The sequence below is a fragment of the Mus musculus genome, chromosome 13, assembly GCF_000001635.26.
Source record: "Mus musculus strain C57BL/6J chromosome 13, GRCm38.p6 C57BL/6J".
NCBI classification, from domain to species: Eukaryota; Metazoa; Chordata; class Mammalia; order Rodentia; family Muridae; genus Mus; species Mus musculus.
In genome coordinates this window covers 49,419,804-49,445,866 of record NC_000079.6, presented here as the reverse complement: position 1 = coordinate 49,445,866, position 26,063 = coordinate 49,419,804, and the positions used below count along the sequence as shown (strand labels likewise).

The 26,063-nt window shown below is 47.0% G+C and overlaps 1 protein-coding gene across 5 annotated transcripts in view; it reads right to left on the bottom strand.

Annotated features, from left to right (window-relative positions):
• The window catches only part of Ippk (inositol 1,3,4,5,6-pentakisphosphate 2-kinase), a 43,377-nt gene extending 18,708 nt beyond the window's left edge, over positions 1-24,669 (bottom strand). For 2 of the 5 annotated variants that reach the window (NR_165080.1, NM_199056.4), the window contains exons 1-8: positions 24,401-24,625; positions 14,951-14,998; positions 13,402-13,497; positions 11,972-12,038; positions 10,276-10,397; positions 9,067-9,156; positions 3,856-3,914; positions 2,373-2,445 (exon numbers count right to left, since the gene is read on the bottom strand). Coding sequence is in view for 3 of the 5 variants with exons in the window: in NM_199056.4 (NP_951011.1) it covers positions 2,373-2,445; positions 3,856-3,914; positions 9,067-9,156; positions 10,276-10,397; positions 11,972-12,038; positions 13,402-13,497; positions 14,951-14,998; positions 24,401-24,481 (636 nt within the window). In the remaining 2 variants the exon portion in view is untranslated. Of the gene's footprint in view, positions 1-2,372; positions 2,446-3,855; positions 3,915-9,066; positions 9,157-10,275; positions 10,398-11,971; positions 12,039-13,401; positions 13,498-14,950; positions 14,999-22,840; positions 22,926-23,928; positions 24,254-24,400 lie in introns of those variants that run through there. The other 3 variants (NR_075085.1, XM_017315628.2, NM_001276399.2) reach the window with 3 other exon arrangements.
• Between the last annotated feature and the right edge of the window lie 1,394 nt (positions 24,670-26,063).

The window sequence follows — 26,063 nt, the reverse complement described above, 5'->3', positions numbered from 1 at the left end:
GTGAGATGGCTCAGTGGGTAAGAGCACCCGACTGCTCTTCCGAAGGTCCGAAGTTCAAATCCCAGCAACCACATGGTGGCTCACAACCATCTGTAATGAGATCTGATGCCCTCTTCTGGTGCATCTGAAGACAGCTACAGTGTACTTACATTAAATAAATAAATAAATAAATAAATAAATAAATAAATAAATCTAAAAAAAAAAAAAAAAAGACTGCTGATCTTCATAGAGCCTCCCAAAGATGATGCTCCTTACCACACAGCACTCAGACTTATTCCCAGAGCTCAAGCAAGGATACGTGCTGCCCACTGCTGACTCTGGGGCTGTGATGAGAGCCTGACCCATGCACAACACCAGGAGCATTTTAGGGTTCTTTGAACTACACGCTTTCATATTTTAGCCATGTGGTGGGCCCTCTAGAACTACCCCGGGAAACCCTGCCCTTGGCATCTTCTCCACATGGAGTCTGGCCAGTGTAAACAACAAATATGAGCAGACACAACATCTCAGCACCCATAAGGCTCTTACCCAAGATACCACAGGGTAGAAATGCCTCACAAAGTAACAGCTAGGCTGACCCTCTAAGGCTCTGAAGCAATGAGTTATAGTATGAGATGCTAAGGGCTCAGGTGAGCAGTAGTCCTTGAGAGAGATGAGAAGGCCCTGCTCATCATGGGATCATGGGATCCTGGGATGCTTTTCTAGAGGCCCTGTCTAGGTGCTGTTCAAGGGACAAATGAAGGCAGTGCTCGATATGCTAGGCAAGAGGAGGAAAAAGGTGACCAAAGTGGAGCTAAGACATCCAGGGTAGAGCCATGTGTGCCCATGGTGAAGCTGGCCCCTCCTCCAGACCCAAAAGTGGCCAAGGGAGTCCTCACAGCAAGGTCTCACCGCAGCATCAAGGGTCTAGACTTGAGAGACACTGTAAATGGGAGATCCAGAGACAGTGTTTACACATACAGATATAGCCATTCAGAAAGGACCTTATGGGGCATGTAGCAGACCCACAGCCTAGGTAGAGTGGTGACTCTAACAAAAGCTCCTGTATCTCAACGCTGCCTCACCACAAGTCCAGTATCCAGCATGGGATCACTGAGCAGGCAGCTTCTCCAAGTGGGGCTATCATAGCTTCAGGAATTTCTGCTTTGCTGTTTGCAGCATTTGAGGGAGAAGCGAGTGCACAGAGTCGGAGCCAGAGAGTTGCCAGCACTTGCTGTGCAGACAGTACTCACTGTACTGCTACCCTACTGTTATAAAAAGCCAGCACAGGGCAGATGACTCAGTGGATGAGGGTGCCTGCCACCACGCTTGATGACTTTAGTTTAAAGCCAAGGGCACACATAATGGAAAGACAGAACCAACCCCTGCAAGTTGTCCTGACCTATACACATGTGTGCGCACGTACATACATACATACACACATACACACACACACACATACACAATAAAAGAGATGAAAGGTTTTTTAAATTTTTTATTCTTAAAACAGTCATTGAAGATCACATCCCTTAGCCTGCCTCCTGGGAAAGTACTAGCTGATCTCTGGATCCTTCCATGTGGATTACACAGAAACTGCAGACCAGATACCTCAAATGTGACCTGACAGGTTCAGAAATGGGCTCAAAGTTGAAGAGATTTATCTCCAGAATTCATATGTCAGATTCCTAATCTCTTAAAGTGTAAAAAACCTGGCGAGAGGGATGCCTGGACTCGACTCGGTGGTAACCTTAATTCAATCCCCAGATCATCCACCATGGGAAGGAAACGGACTCACAAGGGCGGCCCTGTCTCCACAAGGACCACAGCAAGTGCACACCCACAGCCATTTTTATTTTTATTTTTTGAAAGAGTGGAATGAATTAAAACTGCCTTCCGTTCCTGGATGTGAGGAGATGGAGACAGACAAAGAGGGATGTTGGTTACTCTGACCAGTGTCCAGGGCAAGGAATTCTCAAGTTAGCTCTAGTTAACAGCAGCCCGTGGCACAGCAGCAAGACAGGAGACAGGACCTCTAGCTCACCTGTCCCTTTTCCCAGACCAAGCGAGACCCAGGTCTGGAGGAGCCCATTCTCAGTCTGCTCCCTCACAGTCTTCACGCTGCCTCAAGCCTGCTGATCACTTGAACAATGGCAAAGAGAACGCTAGAGATAGGTTCACAGCATGGACACAGCCACTACCTCCTGCCAAGGCTAGCCCTGCCTTGTCCCCTCGCTCCTTCAGCTCCATCTGCTCTCCTGCAATGTCAAGGATAGAGTTCCATCTGAGGCAAGCCAGCCTAGACACCTCAATGTATGTTGTCACAGAACCTGTGGCCAGGATCACAGTGTGGTAGGTTAACTTGGAAACCAGCGTAGACTGGAAACGACCCTTACCTTAAATATCCTAAGATTATTCTGTGTCTCCTGCAGCAGACTTCTGAGGGCAAAGTGCATGCGCTGCTTATTTCTGAAAGGACAAAGCAGAGAAGGGGTTAGGCAGCAGGCTGGGCCTCACAGCCACACACACAGCTCCAGGCTGAGCTGGACCTCAACTGCCTTACTCCAGTAACCGCAGCCCGAATGCAGTAAATGCAGGAAGGGAGCTTAGACTAGGGCTCAGAGGCAACCACGAGGAAGCCTGCAGAGGCAGGAGAACCAGAAAGCCATGGCACATCAATCACTCAAAGTCCACGTAGCTCGCGCTCTTCTGTAGCTTCCAAAGGCTGCAGCAGACACTCAAGCATTGTGATCCCCGTGACAGATCTCTGGAAAGTTCAGGAAGCCCAAAAGAGGCAGGAACATGGGCCCTTTCCCCCTGCCTCCCTCTCAGAGAGCTGTGGGACTGCCCCCTCTTGAACTCTGCCCTACTCATTAGCAACTGGCACCTGCTGTCTCCTCCTCACTGCCCCTCAGGCTCCAGACCTTACCTTACCCAGGCACCTCCATCAGTGTCCCTGAACAGCCCCCTTCTCACTCCCACATGAAATCTACAGGGCTCCCAGGGATGCAAACCCATCCCAAGCTATGTGCTAAGGTCACACTGGGGACAACACATCAGCAGTCACCACAGCCAGCTCTGAAAAGGCTGCATCATGAACATGTCGAGGGCAGCTCCTGACTGGGTTTGACAAGTTACAAATTTTCAACAATATGTATTATTATCTTCTTCAAAGCATGCAGCTTTGGGTGCACAGGTAAACCAATCATGACTCTCCCGTAATGCACTGCCAATCCGATTTGGTTCTCACAGGAAAAATAACATTCTTTTCTTGAATCAGCAAAGAGCCCTTTAGACAGAGCAGAGCCCCATCTCCACCTCACAGAACACCTCCATCTCCCCTTCACCAAATTCCACATCACCTCCTCACAGAACCTCCATAAATATTTCCAACCTCATGAACATACAGCACATACCCCACTGACGACACGTCAGACAAGAACTACCACCAGCTTACAGAATACACCCTACTTTGTCCACAGTACAAAATACTCCATCCTCACCGGGCAGTGGTGGTGCATGCCTTTAATCCCAGCGCTTGGGAGGCAGAGGCAGGCGGATTTCTGAGTTCAAAGCCAGCCTGGTCTACAGAGTGAGTTCCAGGACAGCCAGGGCTACACAGAGAAACCCTGTCTCGAAAAACCAAAAAAAAAAAAAAAAAAAAAAAAAAAGGCCTCCATCTTGTTGACCTCACCTCACAGCCCCCAGGGCCCTCCCTCATAGAAGATCCCAGGCCCCACTATCCTCACTTCACAAACAGGCCTCTGGCTCCCCACCCCCTCATACACACACCTCAACACCTCACAAAATAACTCTCAAAGGTATTCCCTTAGCAGGCACCACCCACCCTCAAAACAACAAATGAGAGGGGACTCTTACCCTGAGTAGAGGTCGAGGGGACAGTATTTACTGATTTTCTTCCACTTTCCAGTTGCTACCTGGTAAAACACCAATAGGATGGTATGAAATACATGAGACCACAATGCGCTGCAGCCTTGACCTGGAAAAGGACCTAGGTATACAACCCTAAATAGCAAGGAGCCAACTTGACCCCTCACCCTAGGAAACTCCAGTTACTCTTAGCTTCAGTCAGTGCCAGTGCAGCCCTCGTGTGAGCAGAAGAAAAAAGCAGGTACTTAAAGGTTTGGCCATGAGGATGGCAAGTCTCTAAGCTGCTAACAGCCAGGGATAGGACATGCAGTCTTGTGCTGCCAGCAGAATGATAACCCGACACAATCTTTTGTTGTAGCCACCGAAGTTTAAAATGTATACACGACCCAACTGAGAAAACCTAAAGGAATCTAAAAGCACTACACAGAGCGAAGAGGCAACAGGGATGGGGGCATGGCTTTTGCTGCAGATACTAAGATATTTACTGCAGGAGGAAAGGATGCTCACTTACTCGGCAGGCCACACGCCATGAAGGGGTGAATGAGTGTGAATACAGCCACTCCAAAAGACGGACTAGCACCTATCAGCGCTTACTCAGCTGACAAAGCAGCACATGTAATATGATGTCATGCTTGCTTTAAAGGGATACTTGTGTATCAAATACATTTTGAGAAAAACATACAACACAAAACGCTCAAAGATCACTGTACGGGGGGGGGCGGGGGGGGGAGCACTGGGTAGAACAAGTACAAACAATCCAAAAGAGACGCCAGCAGCAGCACCTGTGTTATGTACATGCTGTTACCATAGGAACGTGTCTGGAAAGATAACCAAACTGATAGCATGAATCACACTAGAAGGAGATCTAACTACCAGTTATGAATGGGTATTATTTCATAATTTTAAGGAATATATACTTCTTAATCATACCATATAAGTTGGCCATGGTTTTTATATGTAAAAAGTAGCAAAACTTGCCAGAATCACCTCAGAAAGTGTCTCAAGTTCTTTAAGAATCCAGGGAACACACACTTTAAGAAAAAAAAAACCAGGTAAATTAGAAGAAAGTTTGTTGGTTAGGAGCACTAGCTGTTCTTACAGAGAATTCAGGTTCTTACACCAGCATATACATGGCTGCTTACAAATGTTACTCCAGTCCAAGGATTCTGACAGCCTCTTTATGGCCTTTGTGGGCTCCAGGAATAGAGTGCATGCACACATGCAAGAAACACTCATTCATAAAAATAAAAACCCATCTTATTAAAAAAAAGAAAATCAGCTAAATCTAAATAAGAATAGAAACCTTAACACATTATTTTGTTTTGTTTCTTATATCACTGTGTAACCCTAGCTGGCCTAGAATTCTCTCTGTAAACCAGGCTAGCCTTGAACTTGCAGAAATCTGCCTACCTCTACCTCCCAAACGCTAGAATTAAAGGTGTGCACCACCATGCCCAGTTTCTTTCTGACACTTTAAATGTCCTCTTCTCATCCCTCTGTCCTAGTTAGGGTTTCCATTGCTATGATAAAACACCGTGACCAAAACTGACTTAAGGAAGAATGGGTTTATTTCATCTTACACTGCCGTTTCTGTCACTGAGGAAAGTCAGGGAAAGAAGTCAAGCAGGGCAGAAACCCAGAAGCAGGAACTAAAGCAAAAGCCATGGAGAGCTGCTTATGGGCTTGTTTGCCAATGGTTTGCTCAGCCTGCTTAGACAACTCAGGACCACCCACCCAGAGGTGACTGTATTCCTTGTAGGGTACTGCCCTCTATGGAATGGGCCCTCCTACATCAATCATTAGTCAAGAAAATGTCCCACAGGCTACTCTAATGGAGACACTTGCTTAACTGAGGTTCTCTCTTCCCAAATGACTCTAGCTTATGTCAAGGTGACATAAAACTAGCTAGCTCACTATCTGTAGCCCCATGGGAAACAAACATGAAACTATTAAATGCACAGCAGCCTGGCAGCCTCCATGAAGAACACAGAACAGGGCAGGCACATGCACAGCCTCAGCCTAAGAACGGTCATTACCGCCCTGCCTGACTCTCAGTTCCAAGAAGGCTGTCCTTGCATGGTTGTCTTTACTGACCTGATTGAGAGCTCATACACTCCCAGAGGTCTTTTGGGGGCATTTGTCAAAAAAAAAAAAAAAAAAAAAAAAATCTAAAGGCTACAGTTTCACTTCATGGCTTGCTTACACAGTAGATAACAGTTAGGGCAAGCAAACATGTAACCTAAAACTCAAAAAGAAAAAGCTGAGTAATGAGGATGTACAGAGGGTCTGAAAAGCTCTTAATACATTCCTGAAATCTAGAAAACCATGGACAGGCTTTGGAAAGACCAGAGGAGGCCCTAAGCTCTCACTTGAGCTCACCTGAGTGAGGTTCCACGGGAGAAAAAGGGAGAAAAAGGCCTGAGAACCCTGCGGAAGACTCAGCTCACACTGAGACACACTGGCTTGAGAAAATACCAATCCCAGAAAGCTCATCAAGGAAAGAGTTCATAGTTCAGGAACTATATGTGAGCAAGAATAGAGACTTTATGGGGCTGGCAAGATGGCTCAGAGGGGGAAAAGTTGTAGAGCAAGCCTTGGAGGCCTAGGTTCCAGTCACAGAACTCACAGTGTGAAGAGGGGACTGACTCCCAAACTGCCCGCTGACCTCCAATGTGTGCCTTAACATGTACACATCCAAATAATAATAAAGTTTAAAACATATATATATACATATATACATATACACACACACATATATATATATATATATATATATATATATATATAGAGAGAGAGAGAGAGAGAGAGAGAGAGAGAGAGAGAGAGAGCGCCATTATAGAATAAGCAGAGAGGTCACTAAACAAACTGTACCAACCAGGCATGTTTGTGTGACCATGGTCCCAGGACTTGAGAGGTAGACAGGAGGAGAAAGTTTACAGTCAGTCTGGGCCACATGAGACCCTACCTCAAAAACAGTTAAATGGGTTGGCAAGATGGGTCAGTGGATAAACCTGAGTTCAATCTCAGAACCCAAGCAAAAAAACTGAATATAATTCTAGCACTTCTGTGGCAAGATGGGAGGCAGGAATGAGAGACTCTCCTGGAAGCTTGCGATCCAGCCTGACTAGAATAAGCATCTGGCAGAAACAAGAGCAAACCTGGCCTCAGCAAGGCAGAGAAGTGACTCCCACAAGTAGTCCTTTGGCTTCCTCACTCAGGAGCTTTGCACAATGCACACATATACACATATGTAAATAATACATTACTTAATAACAGTAACAATTTAAAGGGGTTGGAGATAGGATAAGAGAATACAGATGACCAGTATATGTTATTTATTTACATATAAACTTATCAAAGAACAAATTTTAAAAACTTTTTACCTTCTGAAAAAAAAATGTTATGGAATGGGTGTTTTGCCTGCATGTGGGTCTGCACATCTCATACACATATCCACACAGATACAACCCCAACATCATTTAATATATATTTAATAACTAAATAAGTATGTACTTGAAAAACGTAACTCAAATGAAGAGTAACTAGAAAGGTCAGTAGCTCTGTTGAGTAAACAGGAGATAAGCCATAACTGTTAAGATAAATTCCAACATACCCACACCAGGACTGTCAAAGCCAAGGACAGGAACTGGGTGTAGTACATGCTTAAACTCCTAGCTGTAAATCATCCTCAGCTACTTATGAATTCAAAGCCAACATAGGCTACATTAGACCCTGTCTTTAAAAAGCAATAGACGGGAAGGGATAAAGGGAGAGGGAGAGGGAGGGAGGGAAGAGGGAGAGAAGAGAAGGAATCTTGTAACATTGAATCAGTAATTTAAAAAATCTTCCAACACAAAAGACTAAAGTAATTGGGGCTGGAGAGATGGCTAAGAGGGTCAGAGGCTGCCCTTCCAGAAGACCTTTTTTTTTTTTTAAAGATTTATTTATTTAACATATATGAGTACACTGTTGCTGTCTTCAGACACACCCCAGAAGAGGGCATCAGTCCCATTACAGATGATTGTGAGCCACCATATAGTTGCTGGGAATTGAACTCAGGACCTCTGGAAGAGCTGTCAGTGTTCTTAACTGCTAAGCCATTTCTCCAGCCCATAAAAACAAATCTTTAAGAAGAAAAATAAAACACAGTAATCAAAGCAGTGTGGCACTGGCATGTAGACAGACAAATATAGCAATAAGAAAAGGAACAGAGAGGAGCCCCTCACCTACATGCCAAACATCTTTAGCAAGGGTGCCGGGACCAATGCTTAGAGAAAAGGACAGTCACAGAAACCAAGAAAACCAGATACCTATCTATATGCAAAAACAAAAACAAAAACTGGACACAGCGCCATACACAAAAATTAACTGAAAATAGCTAAGATCTAAAATTACAAATGAAACCTCCAGAAGAAACCAGGGAAGGTTCCCACCACTGGATTCAGCAGTGACTGCTTGGTTAAAACATCAAGAAACACACAACAAAGAAACAAGAAATGAACTGAACTTAATTAAACATGTTTATGCAAAAAGGGCCCACCGAGAAAAACAAGAGCAGCTCCTGCAAATCACCTCTAAGGCATCGGCAAGCTGAGCACTGCAACTCGGCCATGATGGAAGGAGAGAGAGTGGAGGGGAAGAAAAGCTGCAGCAATGAGGATGGAAATGAAAGCACCGCGAGGCTCAGGCTCAGAGAGCTGACAGCCCAGCTCTCACATGCAGAGCCTCTCCATTTCTGTATGATGTAGGGATATGTTTAAAGGCCAGAGAACTAGAGCAGAGCCAAGTGAGAGTTGGGGGTGGGAGGGTGGGTGGACTTCGAGGGAGAAGCGGGTAGGGAGGACTAGGGCTTGGCTCAGGTGGTAGGTGCTTGCCTTGCATGCGTGAAACCTGGCACTTAGTGGCCAGCACTGCATAAACAGTTTGATCCACAGATGTCTCATATGGTGGAATGAGAGAACCAAACACAAGCTGTCCTCTGACCTCCTCGCACAGGTACCCATACTTGAACACATACAGCCACAAATAAATTATAATCAAAAAATCAAAACTCTTGAAATAATAAAATCAATATGAACTGCTTATGGAACAAAAAGAGGATTCTCAGCCATTCCTTTTCATCTTCTGAAAACTCCAAGAGGCTTCCCTCGGGCCCAGATGCCCTGTGCTCTGCACTCCTGCACTGGACTCTAATCTCACCTTGAGGTGCTGGTGCATGCAGTATCGGCACACCTTGTGCTTCATCTCGTGGGTAACATCATTTGAGAAAGGAATAAACCCACATTTTGGCTGTAATGTAAGAGAAAAAATGTTTAGGAAGAAATCAAGTAATTCTCAACACACACACACACACACACACACACGAGATTGAGAAGAACAAGTATCAGGTAAAAATATTCCCAGAAAATTGTGCTTTCAGCTTTCCTCATCACGGTATACCTCTCTGCCTCCAAGGGCAGCCCTCTCACTGAGAGGACTGGCAGAGCTCTGCCTGGCTTACAGGAGTTTAAGACAGAGCAGCTTTGTACTCTCACTGGCAGACTAGGAGTGGAGATGGGTCCAGAGCTCCCAGCTCCAAGAAGCACAACCATTGTTCCCTCTGCTATTAATGTATGGCCTGCAAAGCGCCCATCTGATAGTTGCTAGGTTTCCAGAACGTCAGAGATCCCAGCTGCCTTCTAAAATCTGCATGCTGTCAGCACACACTGCCTGAGCTTAGTTCTGAACAATGAAGCGGGAGAGACAATGTCCAGCCCTCAAGGATCACAAGACTCAAGCACTTGGGCCAAGGGATGCCTTGGGGGTCATTACCTTTCAGAAGAAAGGAAGAGAAGTTTAATGGTCCTGTGGGGTTGAGGGGAGGAGTGGTGGCTTCTAGGGCAATTGGCCAACTACTGAACAAGGGCAGCTGAAGTAAGAGAGTCTTGGTCTAAGATCTAGAACTCTGGGCCAGTTCACAGGGCTTCTGCAGGGCACACAGGTGTCTGTGCCTCTGAGAAAGTCCTCCTGCACAGGAAGCAGTCTCTAGGCAGAAGGTGCCCTACCCTAGGATTGGGTCTTCAATGCAGGAAGCAGCAAGCACGTGGCCAAGACTGAGGTTCTGAGCTACATCCTGTTCAGAAGGGCACCCAACATGTTCTTTCTGATCCCCATAACCAAAGTTTTCCCAGCCCAGGTGTGTGGATTGGCTTCTCCATTGTTAACACCCAGAAAGGAACCTAATGTAGTATCTAGGGGCTATGAAAGGGAGTAGAGCACACAGACCCTTAGGGAAGCTGTGGGAAAGAAGCTAGTTGAGCTCCTGAGAAAGGTTGAACTCATACTCAAAGCAGGGCCAGGGAGACTCACTGCCTGAGAACAACCGTTCCCTTTACCTGTAGTGCCGTCCCACCATGAATGAAAACTCACCTTAATCTCTACACACAGAATCGGCCGGTGCTCTGCAAAGTGGAAGGTCTGAAGTCTGGTTAAATTGGGAAGGCACATAGCATAACCACTGAATGTGTCCAGGTCCTTGTCACAACGGGACTCTGGAAGACAGAGTAAGAGTTACACATGAGGGTCAGGATAAGAGAAAGCCAGCCCTATACTACTACAATCCTAGGGGAAAGGGGGACAGGATAGCCTCAGGCAGGCAATATTTGGAAGTGGGAAGACTAGGACATATAACCAGGCTACATACTGCCATCGATATAGGATGAAAACCTGAGTGAATCAGTAGGAGGTCAGCCTTGTCAAGCTCTAAACCTTTGACACTGAGGCTTAGAAAGCTTCCTGGAGGTATATGCCATCACATAGTAACCATAGGAGGGGATGTCTAGACTCTCCAGATCCCATAACTCTTCAATTGGCAGATTTCATCCTTACCTCCCATTGCATAAATCCTAACCACATAACTGAGATCTAAGGTCTTTTTAGCCAGCCTTTAAACCTGAATATGACCCTGGGGAACTTTAAAATGTGCAACAGATATCAGAAGTGAGAAGAGTCTTGGAAATGGCCACCAATTCCACCACTCTCTGCCCAGAACAGAGAAGAGAAAGGTACTTCAGCCCCTTCCTCCCTCCTTTCCCTCCTTTCCTTCCTTTCCTTCCCTTCCTTCCCTCCTTTCCTTTCCTTCTTTCCTTCCTTCCTTTCCTTCCTTCCTTTCCTTCCTTCCTTCCTTTCCTTCCTTCCTTTCCTCCCTTTCCTTCCTTCCAACTCTTGATTGTTTGTGCTCCCACATCACCTCAGCATGCTCTGCTAGAAGCGGGCTCTTGGCTCTGGGGAACCAGCTTCCCTTCCAAAAAACAGACTTATTCCAGCAGTCATTACAAAGGGTAACAGAGTTCTTGTCACTATGAAAAAACTCCATATAATCCTGGCTGTCCTGGAACTCACTGCGTAGACCAGGATGACCTGGAACTCAGATCGGCCTGCCTCTGCCACTCCACCAATTTGTTAAAAGTCACCACTGCCCATCATGAGAAGTATCAGATTTTCAACTGGGATTATGAAATGAAATGGGGATGCTAAGAATCTATCTGTGAATGTACAGAGCCCTGAAACTGGCCTCTGTTAGTCTTTGTGGACTTGAACACCAGAGCCCAGTGCTGTCCTGCACTCTACACCTCCCTCTCCTGCTTCTGCCCCAGACAGACCTCAGAGTCTTATTTCATTGAATCCTATTCAAATCAGAAAGGATTTTATTGTGTAGAATTCTATAGCATTATTGCCTGGTAGTGTCGATAATGAGACAGTTTTGCAACCAACCCATGGACTTTACATGCTTGATCATAAAGAATAAAAGCTTTAGTCTGGTTCTTGCCATCAAAGCCACCAGCAAACACAAGAAGAGAGACCATAGGGGTGGGGACAGAGCCTCTGGCCACAATACTACTGCAAAATGCCTGAACCTAACCTGGGTTGAACACTTCAAAGACTTTTAAAATTACAAACAAGCCAACCATGGTGGTGTATACCTTTAATCACAATACTTGGGAAACAGAAGCAGGCAGGTATCTGGGCATGCAAGACTAGCTGGTCTACACATCCAGTTCCAAGCCAGCCAGGGATACATAGAGAGACCTGTCCAAAAATAAATAAATAATATATACACCCTTACCTGGTCTTTCACACTGTATCTTTAAACAGAGTTGTTTCACAAACTCTAAAGGCAGCTGAACAACTTCCTGAAAGAAAACACACATAACGTACAGATTTCACAACGTCCTGAAGACTGTTAATGCTTCAGAACTATGCATAGTTAAACACAGTTGAAATGGTGAATTTCACAGTATGTTTCATAGTAAAATACTATAGTTTAAAAAAATTTTGTGTGCCAGTTTGGCAGTAAGAGCTGATCTATTATTTTCAGAACATGTAGAAGTTACACAGAAGCAAGAACACTTCAGTACACTAAAAGCAGCCAGCTCTCCACAGAGCCAGCCAGAACCCATGACACCAGTGACCAGCCACACCACCAGCATCTCTTGTCATAGCCCATCCTGGTCCTGTAGCATCTATAGACACAGAACAAGGGCTGCAAGAAATCCAGCCAGATGGCCAGCAAACTGCACCCCCTGAGCAGCAGCTCAAGCTCTGACAACACTGGGCACACATGCCTGCTGCTCTCACTCCCTCAGCTGTTTATTTGCAACTTTCTATGCAAAGGAAAGCTGCATCAATTTAAACCATGTTCTTCACTGTCATCCCTGCCCTATGTTCCCAATGTGACAGAATGGAGTCTTCAGAAAAATTTCCTAAGTGACAAAGGAAACCTGGCTAGGACAAAATTGCTGGAATCTGGCCTGGAAGACCCAGCTCCCCTTAGCCATCTAGTCCTGACCAGAGACTCCCACTCAACCTAGCATGCCAGGGCTGGAAGACATAGTTCCCAGCAGACAGTACCTCTGACAACCTTTCTCCAAGAAGATATGGGTAGGTACCAACACTATTCAATGGATAGATCCTGTGTGAAAACTGCAGGAGTACTCCTAAGGGGTCACATTTGACCTCCAAACATCTCCAACCCTACACATTGTGGAAGACAGACCACAAAGTCAGCAGCCAAGGAAAGGCAAAATGGAGACTTTCAAAGTCCCAAACTCAGAAGACAAGTAGGCCAAGGGATATCCCTTATCTAGTCCCTCCCTGACACAGGCAAGCCAGGACAGTAAACCCCAAACAGACAGCAATGTTAAGGTCTTCCAAAACCTTTCTTCTACAGCCCTCAGTGAGTATCATCCATAGCAACTCACACCCATGTTCGCATCCACAGGCCTCCTCCAGGAGGAGCCTCCAGGAATGGAACCACACTGATTCTTAAACCACAGGAGCATGGGCCAAAGATATCCTTCAGGTTCAAGGAAAATATACGAGGTTCTCACTGGAGAACTCCACTACTCAGGCACCTCTGGCAGAGCTGACTGATTGCCACGTGGCACAGCAGGTGAGAAAAGCTTGGAGATTCTCACTGCACAAGAGCTATCACTGAGATGTCAGAACTGATTTTAGAACTAGATGTCAATTGAGATTAGAATAAACAGCACTTACCCCACAATGAACATAGTTCTCTCCCAAAAAGTCTTTCATGACATTTTTGCCAAAGTCTACTATGTTCTGCAGATGCTGAAGTATCTCTTCTGAGGTCTGGAAGAGGCAAGCACAGGATAGCTTCAGGATGGACCTCCAGGAAGGGCTCCTAGTAACCCCCCACTCCCAGAAGCCTAGCTCAGAACAGATTAAGCTGCTATCCATGTACCCCACAAACCCCTGGAGAACTCACCACTCATGCCCAGAAATGCTCTACAGTCAAAATATGTGCAGGTATCACCAGCTCCTACAATTGGATCTTGTCAGAACTTAGCCTGACAGAAATTCTCAGAACACACCCAGTAGCCATGTACGCTATGCCAGAGCTTCTGATTTAAAAAAGAAAAAACTGAAAACCATCTGGAGAACAGAAGGATGAGTACATGAATCCCCACCAGGAAGACACTGCCCAGGAAAGCCTGGTATGGCAGCCACTGGGGTGGGGCACTGAGGTGGGGTGCATGTACTCTGCAGCCACCGCACAAGGACAAGCAAGGATAAAGAGGATGAAGCATCCAAGACACAGCTGACAGAAAGAGAACACCTTGGGCCATTTCTCTTCATCAACTGAGGTGGACCATGGGATGCCTGAAACCCACCCTATTCCCTCTGCCTGCTCAACCCACTTTTGACTCTCAAACTTGTGCACAGTAAAAGGCAACATTCCTGCTGGCTCCTGGGAAACAAGGCCTGAGGGTCCCATCACCTCTGTCACCAATATTCCATAGCTGCCTCTGCTCTCAGACACTTGACACACTGTCTTGCAGATGATGTAATGGCCTCCTCAGAGCCCCACCTTCCCCACTATGAGGTTCTTGCCCTCACAAGCCAGGCCATGTCCATGGGGCCCTCAGGCAGCTGGCCATGTGCAAAGCAAGCCAGGCTGAATGTCTCAGCCTCCCACACCTTGTGCTAGAACAGCAGGAGCAGATAAAAGGCTGTGGCCACAGGAGCCTCCAATATTCCACATCTACCTGAGATTTACCAGAGATCGACAATACCTCAACTCGGGTAAAGAGGGTGGAAGCAAGTCTTCAAGGAGGGTCCACAGGCTGTGCCTGGATGACTCAACCTCTGCTCTACCAGATACTGTCCACTGTGATTTTAGTATAACAGATTATCTACCCAGTGGGACACACAATTCTGCTGAGGCAGCTAAGGAACGCATCAAGTTGAAACCTGGCCCTGGGATCCCAAGCAGGGCAGACAGACCTACCATAGAGTGACACACAGTGACAGAGAGGATCTGTTAGGTCTCCCACATCAGAAATGAGGACCCACCACATCCCACATTGAATGAGTACATCATACTTAAATTTCTACAATTAGCATTAATATTTATGCACTGGAAGGCTTAGGATATAGGATAAACCCTACAGACAGAGCATTTCCCTATCCTGGGCAGCACGCCACTTTCAACTTCTAGCACCACAAGCACACATACACAGCCCTGGAAAACATCCAGGTCTTCTTAAGGCTGTAACAACAACAGCCAGCCCACCAACCTTACCTTCTTCTTATTTGGAGGAAACTTCAGAAAACGCAGAACTACACAGCGCTGTTGGAAAAATAAAACAAAGCATAATCAGTACTGGCCTAACTCTGAGGCATAAGGGTCAGCAGTTATGGAGAAAGGGCCAGGGCAGCAGGGAAGAGATCCAGCTGGGGTCACTTTCAGAAAGCTTGCACTACAAGGCAGCCAGCAAAATCTGTGGCCTTTGACCCAGCCCACTCATTCCTAGATATTTATCTTAAGAAAATAAGGAAGCTCAAAAAAGTCATTATCCAGGGGCTGGTGAGATGGTTCAGAGGTTAAGAGCACCGGCTGTTCTTCAAGTGGACCTGGATTTGAGTGCCAGCACCCACGTGGCAGTACTAGTTATGCAAATGGAGTATAAGCAAGCTGGCATATCACTATGGGGCAGGAGATGCACAGGGGTAATCTATGCCCAGGTTCAAGGCAAGGGCTCTAAAAGCCCGCAAGAACAATTGAATCCCCAAGAGCTGGAGCACAGGCAGCTGTGAGCTGCCCAAAGCTGAATGCTGATAAGTGAACTCGGGTCCTCTGGAAAAGCAAGCACACACCATCTTAGCCTGTGAGCCATTCCTCCAACCCTCCTTGTTTGTTTGTTTGTTTGTTTGTTTTTTAAACAGGCCCTCACTACATAGCCTGGGCTGACTTCAAATTCATCACCTTCTTGTCCCTACCTCCCAAGCACTGAGATCATAATTGTGTGCCACCAAACCCATTAAAAATCACAATTTCCAGCAAGATCTTGTTCCAAAAAAGGGACAGAATTTCTTTTAAGCACAAATTGTTAAGTGAAGCATGCATACGTATCTTTGGATGAAGAGCTCTCAAAGGACATCATGACAAGTTCAATAGCATTTCCAGATGCAACAACCACAGTTTTGGGTTTTTTCTTTTCTTTTTGTTCCTTTTCTTTTTTTAGCAATCTCACTTCAGAAGACGGTAATGTAGCCCAGGCTGGCCTCATGGTATTCCTGACTCAGCCTCCTAAAGCTGAGGATTAAGTTCCCAGCCAGCCTGTACTACATAGCAAGAACATGTTTCAAATACATGCAAATGTGCACACGCACGTGCATGTAATCCCAGCAGTAGGAAGGCTGAGGCAAGGACTTCCATGACCTCCAAGCTGATCCAGGTTACATGCAGCATGAAACCCTGTCTCAAAAGTGGTTTTTAAAATGTGGGGCTGGAAGGATGATTCAGAGGTTAAGAGTGTACACTGCTTTTGCAAAGGACCCAGATTCAATTTTCAGAACGGCAGCTTATCTGTAGCTACATCCATCAACCATCTGTACCTACAGTTCCAGGGGATCGAACATGCTCCTCAGGCTTCTGAGGTCTTGTATATGATGCAAGGACATAGACACCAGCAATACACACACGTGCATGCACGCACGCATGCACAAACACACACAAATAATCTCTTTCAGAATTTTTTGTAAAAAGAGTAAGGGAGGAACCTAAGCAGCAGCATAGGCCCCATGGATGTCCCCACCATGCACACTACTCCTCTTATGCTGGGTGGGACCCTCCCAGACCCAAGGCCTTCCTGTTTAATTTAAATATTTTAAAATAATTATTAAATTAAAATGTAATTTCAGATTTCTCCTTTTCTTCCCTCCAATCCCTCTCATATACCCTCTCCCTCCTGCTCAATATTATGACTTCAACAACTTAAAGATTTAAGGGCCCAGGCCTTGCTATATTGTCCAGGTTGGCCTTGTACTCCTAGGCTCAAGTGATCCTCTGCCTGGGCCCCCCAAGTAGCTAGGACTATATGAGACCTCTGCATGTTCCACCAAGCTCAGCCTCTCCAACCCCTCCGAGTTCCCAGTCCCAGCTGGTGCCATGCACTAGATGCACTGCTAATCAATTGCACAGCCGAATGCCAATCCTGGCCTTCAGAGCTGAGAACCAAGGCATACAGGCTCCAGCTGCTCCCTTCCCGTGTTCAAAGCAGGCATCATCAACTAATCTTGGGAATCACAGGGTTAATGATAACTTTAATGGAACTATAACATCATCTAAATTTAAAAGAAAAAGAACAAGAGGAGGAGAAGGAGGGTCATCATCTTCAGAAAAGCTAATTGTAAGCAACTTCTAAGCTGGGTGACATGGTGCATGCCTTAAGCCCAGCACTCTATAGGAGGTAGAGGCAGGTGGACCTCTGAGTAGGAACCCAGCCTGCTCTACATGCAAAGTGAGTCCCAGGGCAGCCTCAGAACTCTGTCTGGAAAAACAAAGGGGAAAAAAGTTGATTTTCTCCTCAGCTGGGCACAATAGTGCTGCTCTGCTCAAAAGCCTGCCTGATTATTCCCTCCAACAATTAAGACAATGTCTATCAGTGACAAGAATAAGTATGTTTTCCAGGGAAAGCCTGGCCATGCTTGAACATCAACACAGGACACACTGATGCCCTTATCAATGAGGACAGAGCTCTGCTGTCCTAGCCTAAAGCAGGGGAAATTTCACTCTGTCCCACATGGGGAGCCCTCAGGAGCCCAGCTTGTTCTCTTAGAGCTATACTGCAGCCAGAGGAAAGCTGTGTCTCTCTCTCTCTCCACCTCCCAGGGAACTAAGAAGCTGCACAACAGAATTCTGTAACCAGGCAGGCCCAGGAAGGGTGGTGCAGACAAGTCATATGAGCCTTTCTATCACAGGAACTCCCCACTGTATCCTCATAGAAACCAGTTCAGAAGCCCTGTGCACACAAATGCCAACAACAGGAACTCATTGAACCCACACCTGGCAGCACCTTACTATTAATATGAATTCAGATTTCCAAAGTTCCTGTCACTGTGTTCTTGATAAACATAGGGCAGCTGGCGTATTTACAAATGGAAACTGTACATTTCCTTTGCATTATTAATACACTAAGACACACACACACACTACCATTAGCATCAATACAAGTTAATTCAAAAGCAAGTCTCTAGCCTACTAAGGGGGAAAAAGTTAACAGCTAGGCAAGGTGGTCACACCTACAATCCCAGTAGTTGGAGGCTGAGACACAAGATGGCAAGTTTCAGGCCAGCCTGGTCCACAAAGTAAGTTCTACTCCAGCCTAGACTACAAAGAAATCTGTCTTTGAAACAAAAGCAAACAAAAGCCAGGTGTGGTGTATGCCTTTAATTCCATAACACCCAAGAGAGAGGCTGATCTCTGTGGGTCTGCAGTTAGGTTGGTATACATAGAGAGCTCTAGGCCAGTCAGAGCTACATGAGACCCTGAGGGAGCCGGGGAGTAGGGGGAATCCTGGGAACCAAAACCTGTTGGCTCCTTCTTGATACATAAAACAGTGTCACTATCCCCAGCACTTCTTAACATCAACATCATCACTACTGCAGAGAACACTCCCAGACTACAGTCCCTCCCCCACCTCTCCATTTGAGGTGGACCACATGAATCCCAAGGTATAAAATGTGAAAAGTTAGGCCTGAAGGGAAGCCCAAACATTGTTTTGGTTCTCAAGGTCAAGGTCATGTGCAAGGGAACAGAGCTTGGAGGCAGGCCTGAATCCCAGGGATCTCCACATCACATTTCCAGTTGTCCTGCTCCATTTAGCTGCTGAGTTGTTAACTAAGGGGTTGGGGGTGCTGACTAGTCCCAGGCAAACAGTGTAGATACAAACCTTGTGGGGCCTAAGCAGCAAAGCCCACAGTAACCCACTGGTTCGCCACTGCTGGACCATCCTCCCACAAGATGTCCTCAGCCATCACATCTATGCACAGTAGCTCGGCCTCTATCACCCACAGAAGTCTCCTCTCCCTTCCCATCAGGTAGCTCAAACCATGACCAACTAGGAAAAACCTCAACGCAGTGATGGATCCAATTCAAGAGAAACTATTTTCTCCATCTACACATTCATCATCCACAAATCGTCATCAGCTCCCAACCACTCCTCCCCCAGGAGAACTGTCATTAGCTTTAAAGGTCAATGTCAGCATCAGCACTCAGACACACTCAGCTCACCAGAGCCAACCAGCCAGTTCCAGTCAACCTCACAAAGGGCCTACCCTGACCGAGGGGTGGGTATGGGAAGAGAAGAGTACACATCAGGGAATACCCAGTGACAGTATAAAACAAGTAAAAAACCTGCCCCAAAACATTAGCAAAGACAAGTAGAAGAGGTACCATTGGGCAGAGGATTTCCCACCACCAGCAAAATCACGGAACTGGGAAAGGATTGGAAGCAAGAACATCAAAGTGTTCGGAAGACATTTTCTAAGAGGGGAGCTACTGGGTGATTTCCACTTTCTTCTACTATGTTTTTCTGGAGGCAAAGAGGCTACAACTGAATAACTAAATAGAAATAAAAGGCCACAGAGAACTCGCCAAAGTGAACTCAAAGGAGTGCTAGCTTTCTAACTCCATGACAAACTGTCTGAAAAATAAGCTTAAAAGGAGAAAAGGTGGGGCTAGAAAGACAGCTCTAGCTGCTCTTCCAAAGAACTAGGTTTCGACTTCCAGCACCCACAGGGTAGATAACAACCATCTGTAATCTCTGCTGGGATTGCCCACATGATAAAAAGGCATATGCAAGTGAGATATCATACAAATAGAAATAAAAAGACCTAACCAAAAAAGTTCAAGTCTTTCAAGGTTTCCATCCTTGGCTGTTTAATCCACTGCTCTGAGCCTGTGTGGTAAGGCAGAGCATCACAACAGAAGTGCGCAGCAGAGGAAAGCTGTTCCCTAACTTCAGCCAGAAGAGAAAGCAAGAGTTTGAAAAGACTGGGGCTCCAACACAGTCCTCAAAGCTAAGGATCCAATGACCTAACTTCTTTTGACTTGGCCTTGCCTCTAAAGGCTTCAACAGCACCATCACCTGGAGACCAAGACTTCAACATGGCCTTTGGAGGTCAGTTAAGATCCAAACCATAATTGGGGTGGAGGGTACCTTTAAAGCCCTTCAGTGAAGATAAGCTATCCTACAGGATACTCTCAGAGTAGAAAGAATCACTCTCTGAATCAGATGTCCCAGGGACCATGTCCTTTGACAAGTTAGTGAGGAGATATTCCAGAAAAGAGCCCATGAGAGATACCAGGAAGCTCAGATCACTGTCAAGGGAGGAAATACAAAAGAACATCACCCATCAGGATGTGGCCCCAGGTACCAGAAACAGCACTCTACCCAGCCTGTCCCAACTGTGAGGATGATGTTCAGGTGGGAGCTATGGTATATCCAAGATGTGTCTCCTGAACCCAACTTCCTTAAAGACACTCAACCTATAAGGAAAACATCTACGGTGCTAGTTACCAGAGGGAAGAGATGCCAAGCCACTGATGTCTGTGACATAGCCAAATACATATCCCCAGGACCTGAGAATAAGGCTGCCAAGGCTAAGGCATTCACATCAGCACAGCTTAGCCTCAGTGACAACTAATACCCTCAGAGAGAACAAGGCAGATCGGCATCAGTAGGAAGAGGCACCTTGTCCAACCTCCTTCCTAACCCTTTGTAGCTCTAGCTCAACCTCCCAGCCATCCTCCCAGGGTGAAGAAGACACAAGAGTGAACCATGGCAGGAGGTCACAAAGTGAAGAGTGTATCGTACACTGATGTGATCCTGTGGAGCTATGGAGACAGGCCACGCCAGCTAAGCGACCCTAACGTGTAATAACCCCAACATGAAAAGGAGTCAGGCTCTCAGAAGCCACAGGTAGAGTCAGAGAAATACAAGCAAACATCAGAGGCCCTTGAATTGCCCACCCAGGCTGCGATGATGGATGGACCAGCACAGCAAAGTCTTGCTCTCTAGACACACAAAAGCCTCCTGCATTACTGCTCTCAGAAGAAAGAAATGACCTGAGTGCTGAAATCTGACTGAATTTTAACCAAACAGGAAAGAGTCAGGGAGGGGGGAAGGTCACCTCTGACAATGTAAATGCAGAAAGACAAACACAAAACTAGACATCACCAAAGGGAAAATGGAAATAAATTCTAACCTGGCAAACACCAGGTAAGGAATCAAGAGAGAATGTGCAATGAGCCAGGATGTGACCAGAGCAACCCTCACAGAGAGATTCAGCAGCGTCAGTCTGAGAGACCACCCCTGCACATCTCACGTGTGGAACATGACATCTCTTTAACAGATACCAGTAACAAGAAAAAGTTCAAACTCTTTCAACCAGTTCTAGGTGAATACTGAAGATGGGTCCAGGGCTTGGGGATACACCACAAGGTTGGAAAAACAAAATATCAGCTCTGTGCTTCCATTATCTCCACAGAGGAGGATAATTCCTCTAGCATTAACCAGATGTCTACCTAGGCTATCATAAATAACCCTGTGATGAAAATCTTTGTGAACAATATCTTTATTATCACTTCCAATTTCTTGAAGTACAGAAATTAGATGCAAAACGATAAACTTTGAAAAACTGACTTTTTCCATTTTCTTGTCCTTTTCACATGCTGTAAGGGTCATTACCCATGAAGGGTCACTGAGCTGGCCTGGCTCCATAGCTCCCCTTGGGCTCTCAGGGTTATCTCAATGTGATCAAATACAGTCTTTCATGTTGTGTCCTACTCCATAGTTCACACATGTGTCCCTTTCAACCCGAAGGTTTTCATGCTGGAAATTGATCTCAGGGCCTCAAGCATGCAAATGCACAGTCTAACGCTAAACTACACTCAAAACTCCTTCTTCCTGATTATAAATATACTCAACATAAAAGGTTTTAGATTCTTCTTCTTATGAGACAGAGTCTTCCTATGTAGCTTTGGCTGACCTGGAACTGGCTACATAGACCAGGCTACCTCCAAACTCAAAGATATCTTCCTGCCTTTGGCTTTACCAGTGCAGAAAATATTTTTTTAAAACAAAATGAGGAGCCAGGAGTGGCAGCCCGTAACCCTGATACTCAGAAGAATGAAAAAGATTGCTTGAGCTGGAGAGTTTGAGGTCAGCCAGGGCAACACAGTGAGATCCATTCTCAAGTAAGCAATCAAATGATACTACTGAAAAGCGATAACTACTTGGCAATATTTGACATATTTTCTTCTAGTCGTTGTAATTACAATCACACTGTCTGTAATTTTCTTTTCCCAATTAACATTACTAACATTTCCCCACACTGAGGGTTATTCACCTACTTTCACAAATCCATCCACAATAAAATGACCATCTAAACTGTTTCAATTGGACATATAAGACAATAGTAAATTGCAAAACATAAACCCACAAATCAAAAATCCTAAAACGCAAAACTGAGACAGAAAGTGTGAGATGATCCCTACAGCTTGATGTTCAGCCCTAAATACTCCAGACACATGCCCCAGACACTACAGGCTCTAGAAATGACCTGAGGTTCTCCACTCGGTCTCTGAAAGGTTTTAAAACTAGACCAACATGCAATGGGCAGTTCTCTTCAAGTCTCAACAAAAGTTCTTTCTGGGCAGGTTAGTTAAATAACAAGTCTTTCACGATACCTTTGTCAAGAAGAAGGAAAACATGACAGCTCTGCATAATAATAGGAGTGGACATTGTTTGCCCTGAACCTCATGGCCAACACAACCCAAAAGGCTAGGTGCCCGGGACAACTGAGTAAGAGACTGAATGACAATGAAATGTACAGTGAGCTCACAAGACTCCAGAGCCAAAACCAACCAAAGGAAGGTAAAGGAAGCAAATGCAGCTGCCTCAGGACAGTTAAGCTGCAGTAGCCTTGAGGGAGGCCACAGGCTTCAAGTCACACCCTCAGGCTGCATGGAGGGCCACCAGTGCTAAAATGCAGCAAGTTCCTGCCCAAGAGCCCTCGGGGTCTATGCCTGAGCCTGTAGACAGGACAGTGACCAGGTGGCTGACAGCCTAGTGAGTGGGTCAGAGGGCTAGCTGAGCCAGGTGGACAGGGATTTAAGGTACCGTACCTGAGAATGGACAAACCGCAAAGCTGTCACAAATCACGACGTAACTCAGACTGACAAGTAACAGTGGAAACTTCTGGAGGTGTTGCTAGGGGTAGGGGAGACAGAGAACCCTGATACAACTCTTCTCTGTGAAACTGGCTAGCGGTCCACCTTCCTGCGCACCCAAGCATGCCCCATATACTCCTGCAGCCCTCACTGATCTCCTCTACCCCAAGACCCCAGGTCCCCAGAAGGCTCATTTTCTCTCTCAATCCGTCTGCACGTGGCAGTGACAGCACGGATGTCCAGTTCCCCCACCCCAGCCCAGCTCCTGCAGGATGGGCCTAAGGATAGCTGTGTATGCATGCTACAGAGGAGGAAGGGCTGACAGGGGACTTTAGAAGAGCTTTTCAACTCAGTGACTGATGCTCGATCAGAAAGAGTGAGCATGCCTGGGGAGGCTAGGTAAAAGCCTCCCTCTCTCCAGGACTGGATGAGACAGGCCTGGGAAGCTGAGCAGAGAAACAAAGCTCACCTGCTCTCAAAGGAGAAGGGGGACTACAGACATGCCCAGGACCGAAGGGAGCAGAGTTTCTCCACCCCACTTACATTAGCACTCCTTGGTCACAAAAGGCCTTAAAACACTTCCAAGAGGGGCCTTCTCCTCTTCAGTCTACATTCTGAACAAATACACCAGGAGGTCAGAGGTGCCAACTAGACACAAGACCCAAGCTCTAGGCTGCTCAACACTCAGTACAGCTCCATACAATCTGAACTTCAGAGAGACAAAAGTACATCCTATTCCTCTCTTCACTTTCCTAATGCAGCCTACTGCTTCTCAGTGGTGGAGGTGTGAATCACCCCAGCTCCCTGAGTTATTAACCTTCTCACATGACACCTCCCCGCCTTCTACTCCCCCAGCCCACCACATTCCTGCTAGCTTGTAATCAGGCAGCAAAATGTCAGAGAAATCTGGGGCTGCACACAGATCCATCCATATGCTTCTCTTCCTTTAAATTCGCCTCCTTGGAAAGGACTACATCTTCTGAAACCGCCTTTCAAGTTGAACGAAGGAGAAACCATTTAAAGTATATGATCGGGACGCGAACCTGTGGCAGCGCCCCGTTCCTGACAGCGCAGCAGCAAGGCAGAACACCAGCTCTGTGGTTTCTCGAGGCTGAACTCCACTCGGTGGGCTGACAGCACTCTGGGAACTTTCCCCTGTGCTGCCCAGGCCCTGGTCCAGGCTCAGCCTCTGGCCCACCGTTGCCTGACAGTAAGACGAGCATCCCGGGGGAGGCTGCACGGTGTGAGGCCACGCGGCACGCACAGCGCATGAGGAAAGAGTACTGACGGGACAGAGAGAACCGAGAAGGGACACTAGGAGGAAAGGGGAGCCAACGGAGCTAGGGGTGCCGGGGATGAGTATGGAGCAGAGGAGGGTACTGTGGGGGTGCCAGGGAACCACCCGGGCGGAAGCTGGAGGAAGAGTCACGACCTGGGTACCTGGACGGTACCAGGCACAGAGCTTCGGGAGCCGTCGGGTGAGGCCCGGAGCCGGGCTGCCCGCCAGCCGCTCACCTGCGCGTGGGCCACCACAAGGCTCTTGTTGCCTTCGCCATGGTAACTCCATTCATTCTCGTCCATTTTCCCCTCTTCCATGCCCCGGCGCCCTGGAACTTCGCGGGCCGGGACGTGGGGACGAGAGCTGGAGGCCGCCCGCCTCGCAGGGCTCCCGCCGCAGCCGTCTGAAGAAAAGCGCCTGTCAGCTGCCGCCTGCGCTCTCAGCGGCGGCGACTTGCAGGCAAGGAGCGCCGGAAGCCACGCCCCCGGCGGCCGCCATTCCCAGAACGGTCAACTTCCGGGTCCCGCCCACCTTACCCTCGACGTCCAGGGTGGTAGGTGGAGTGGAAGCCATATTATGTGCTGGCAGAGTGACTCACTTCCGAAACGCGGACCTGGGAACCGGAAGGGAGGTTTCCGGATCTGCTCCCGGACCTTGAGGCCGGCGGCTTCCTGGCGCCCCGAGTCCGAGGCGCTCACCCTCGCACTGTCCTAGGGCCACGGCTGGATCTTCGTGGGGCTGCAGTAAGGCGCCGGGCGACTCTGAGCCTCCGCTTACATCTGTAGAATGGGATGCACCTTCAATGGCCTTGCTCCGGCCAAGAGAGCCATTAGGTGGTGTTCACACTACTCCGGGAAACGTGGCGAGGAAACCTCACCGTGGAGCCTTTGCCCCAAGACATCCAGAAATGCAGATGAGGCAATAGACTCTCCCACCCCATCCCAGCAGAAAGCAATGACCTCAGTTTATCCTTTAATGCGGGGAAGATTGGCCCTGCCTGGTAGAGCTGCCTAAAGAATTATATGCGGTCCTTGTGCTCTTAAAAATGATTTGGGGCTGGACATGGTGATGCTCTCAGCATTCTGGATGTGGAAGCAAGAGATTTCTAGGAGTTCGAGACCGGCCAGGGTTACTTAGTGAGATCCTGTCTCAAACATAATTTTCATATTTGTGTTAAATTGTTTGGCCACAGCACTGAATATTGCTGTAACTGGTGTATGTGAAGAAAATCCAGCTTAATGCAGGCAGATAGTATGGGTTTTTTTGTGTTAATTTTTCCAAGGAAGACTGGGAAAAAAACAAAAAAACCTGTTCATTCTAAATAGGACACCAACAACAGACTGAAAGATCCTAATAGAATGTAAAAGGTCACAGAAGCCCTCAAATTGGCAAAATAGATTTCATTGTTAGTAAAAGTAGCTTCACTGATTTAGAAAAATAGAGGTGCACAATGCTCTGGCCGCGCCTTGAACCCGTGTGTCTGCCAATGTTCTGACCGTTCCTTAAACCCAGGTGTGTGCCCACTGCTGCACCTCACTGCGAGGTGTTTGTGATATTGGTTGCTGGGATAGAATCGAAAAATCTCCCCAGTAACCACAGCCGGGCCAATCCAGAGTTGCTCCACCTGCACCAGACTCTTTCCTTGTACCCCTCCCATACCCATTTCTTAAGAATAGACATTGTTTAGATCTGGAAATCCCCTACTCCCCCCTTCTCCTCCCCCCCCCCCCCCGTGAGGGCCTATAAAAACTGGGACCCCTTTCCCCTCGGGGTCAACTCCTCTACCCCTGCGTGGGATACAAGTCGTCCCCAGAGCTCTGGCTTTCCCCCCAATAAAGCCTCAGGTGGTTTGCATCAAGTTTGGTCTTTTGTGAGTTCTTGGGGGTCCGCTATTATCCC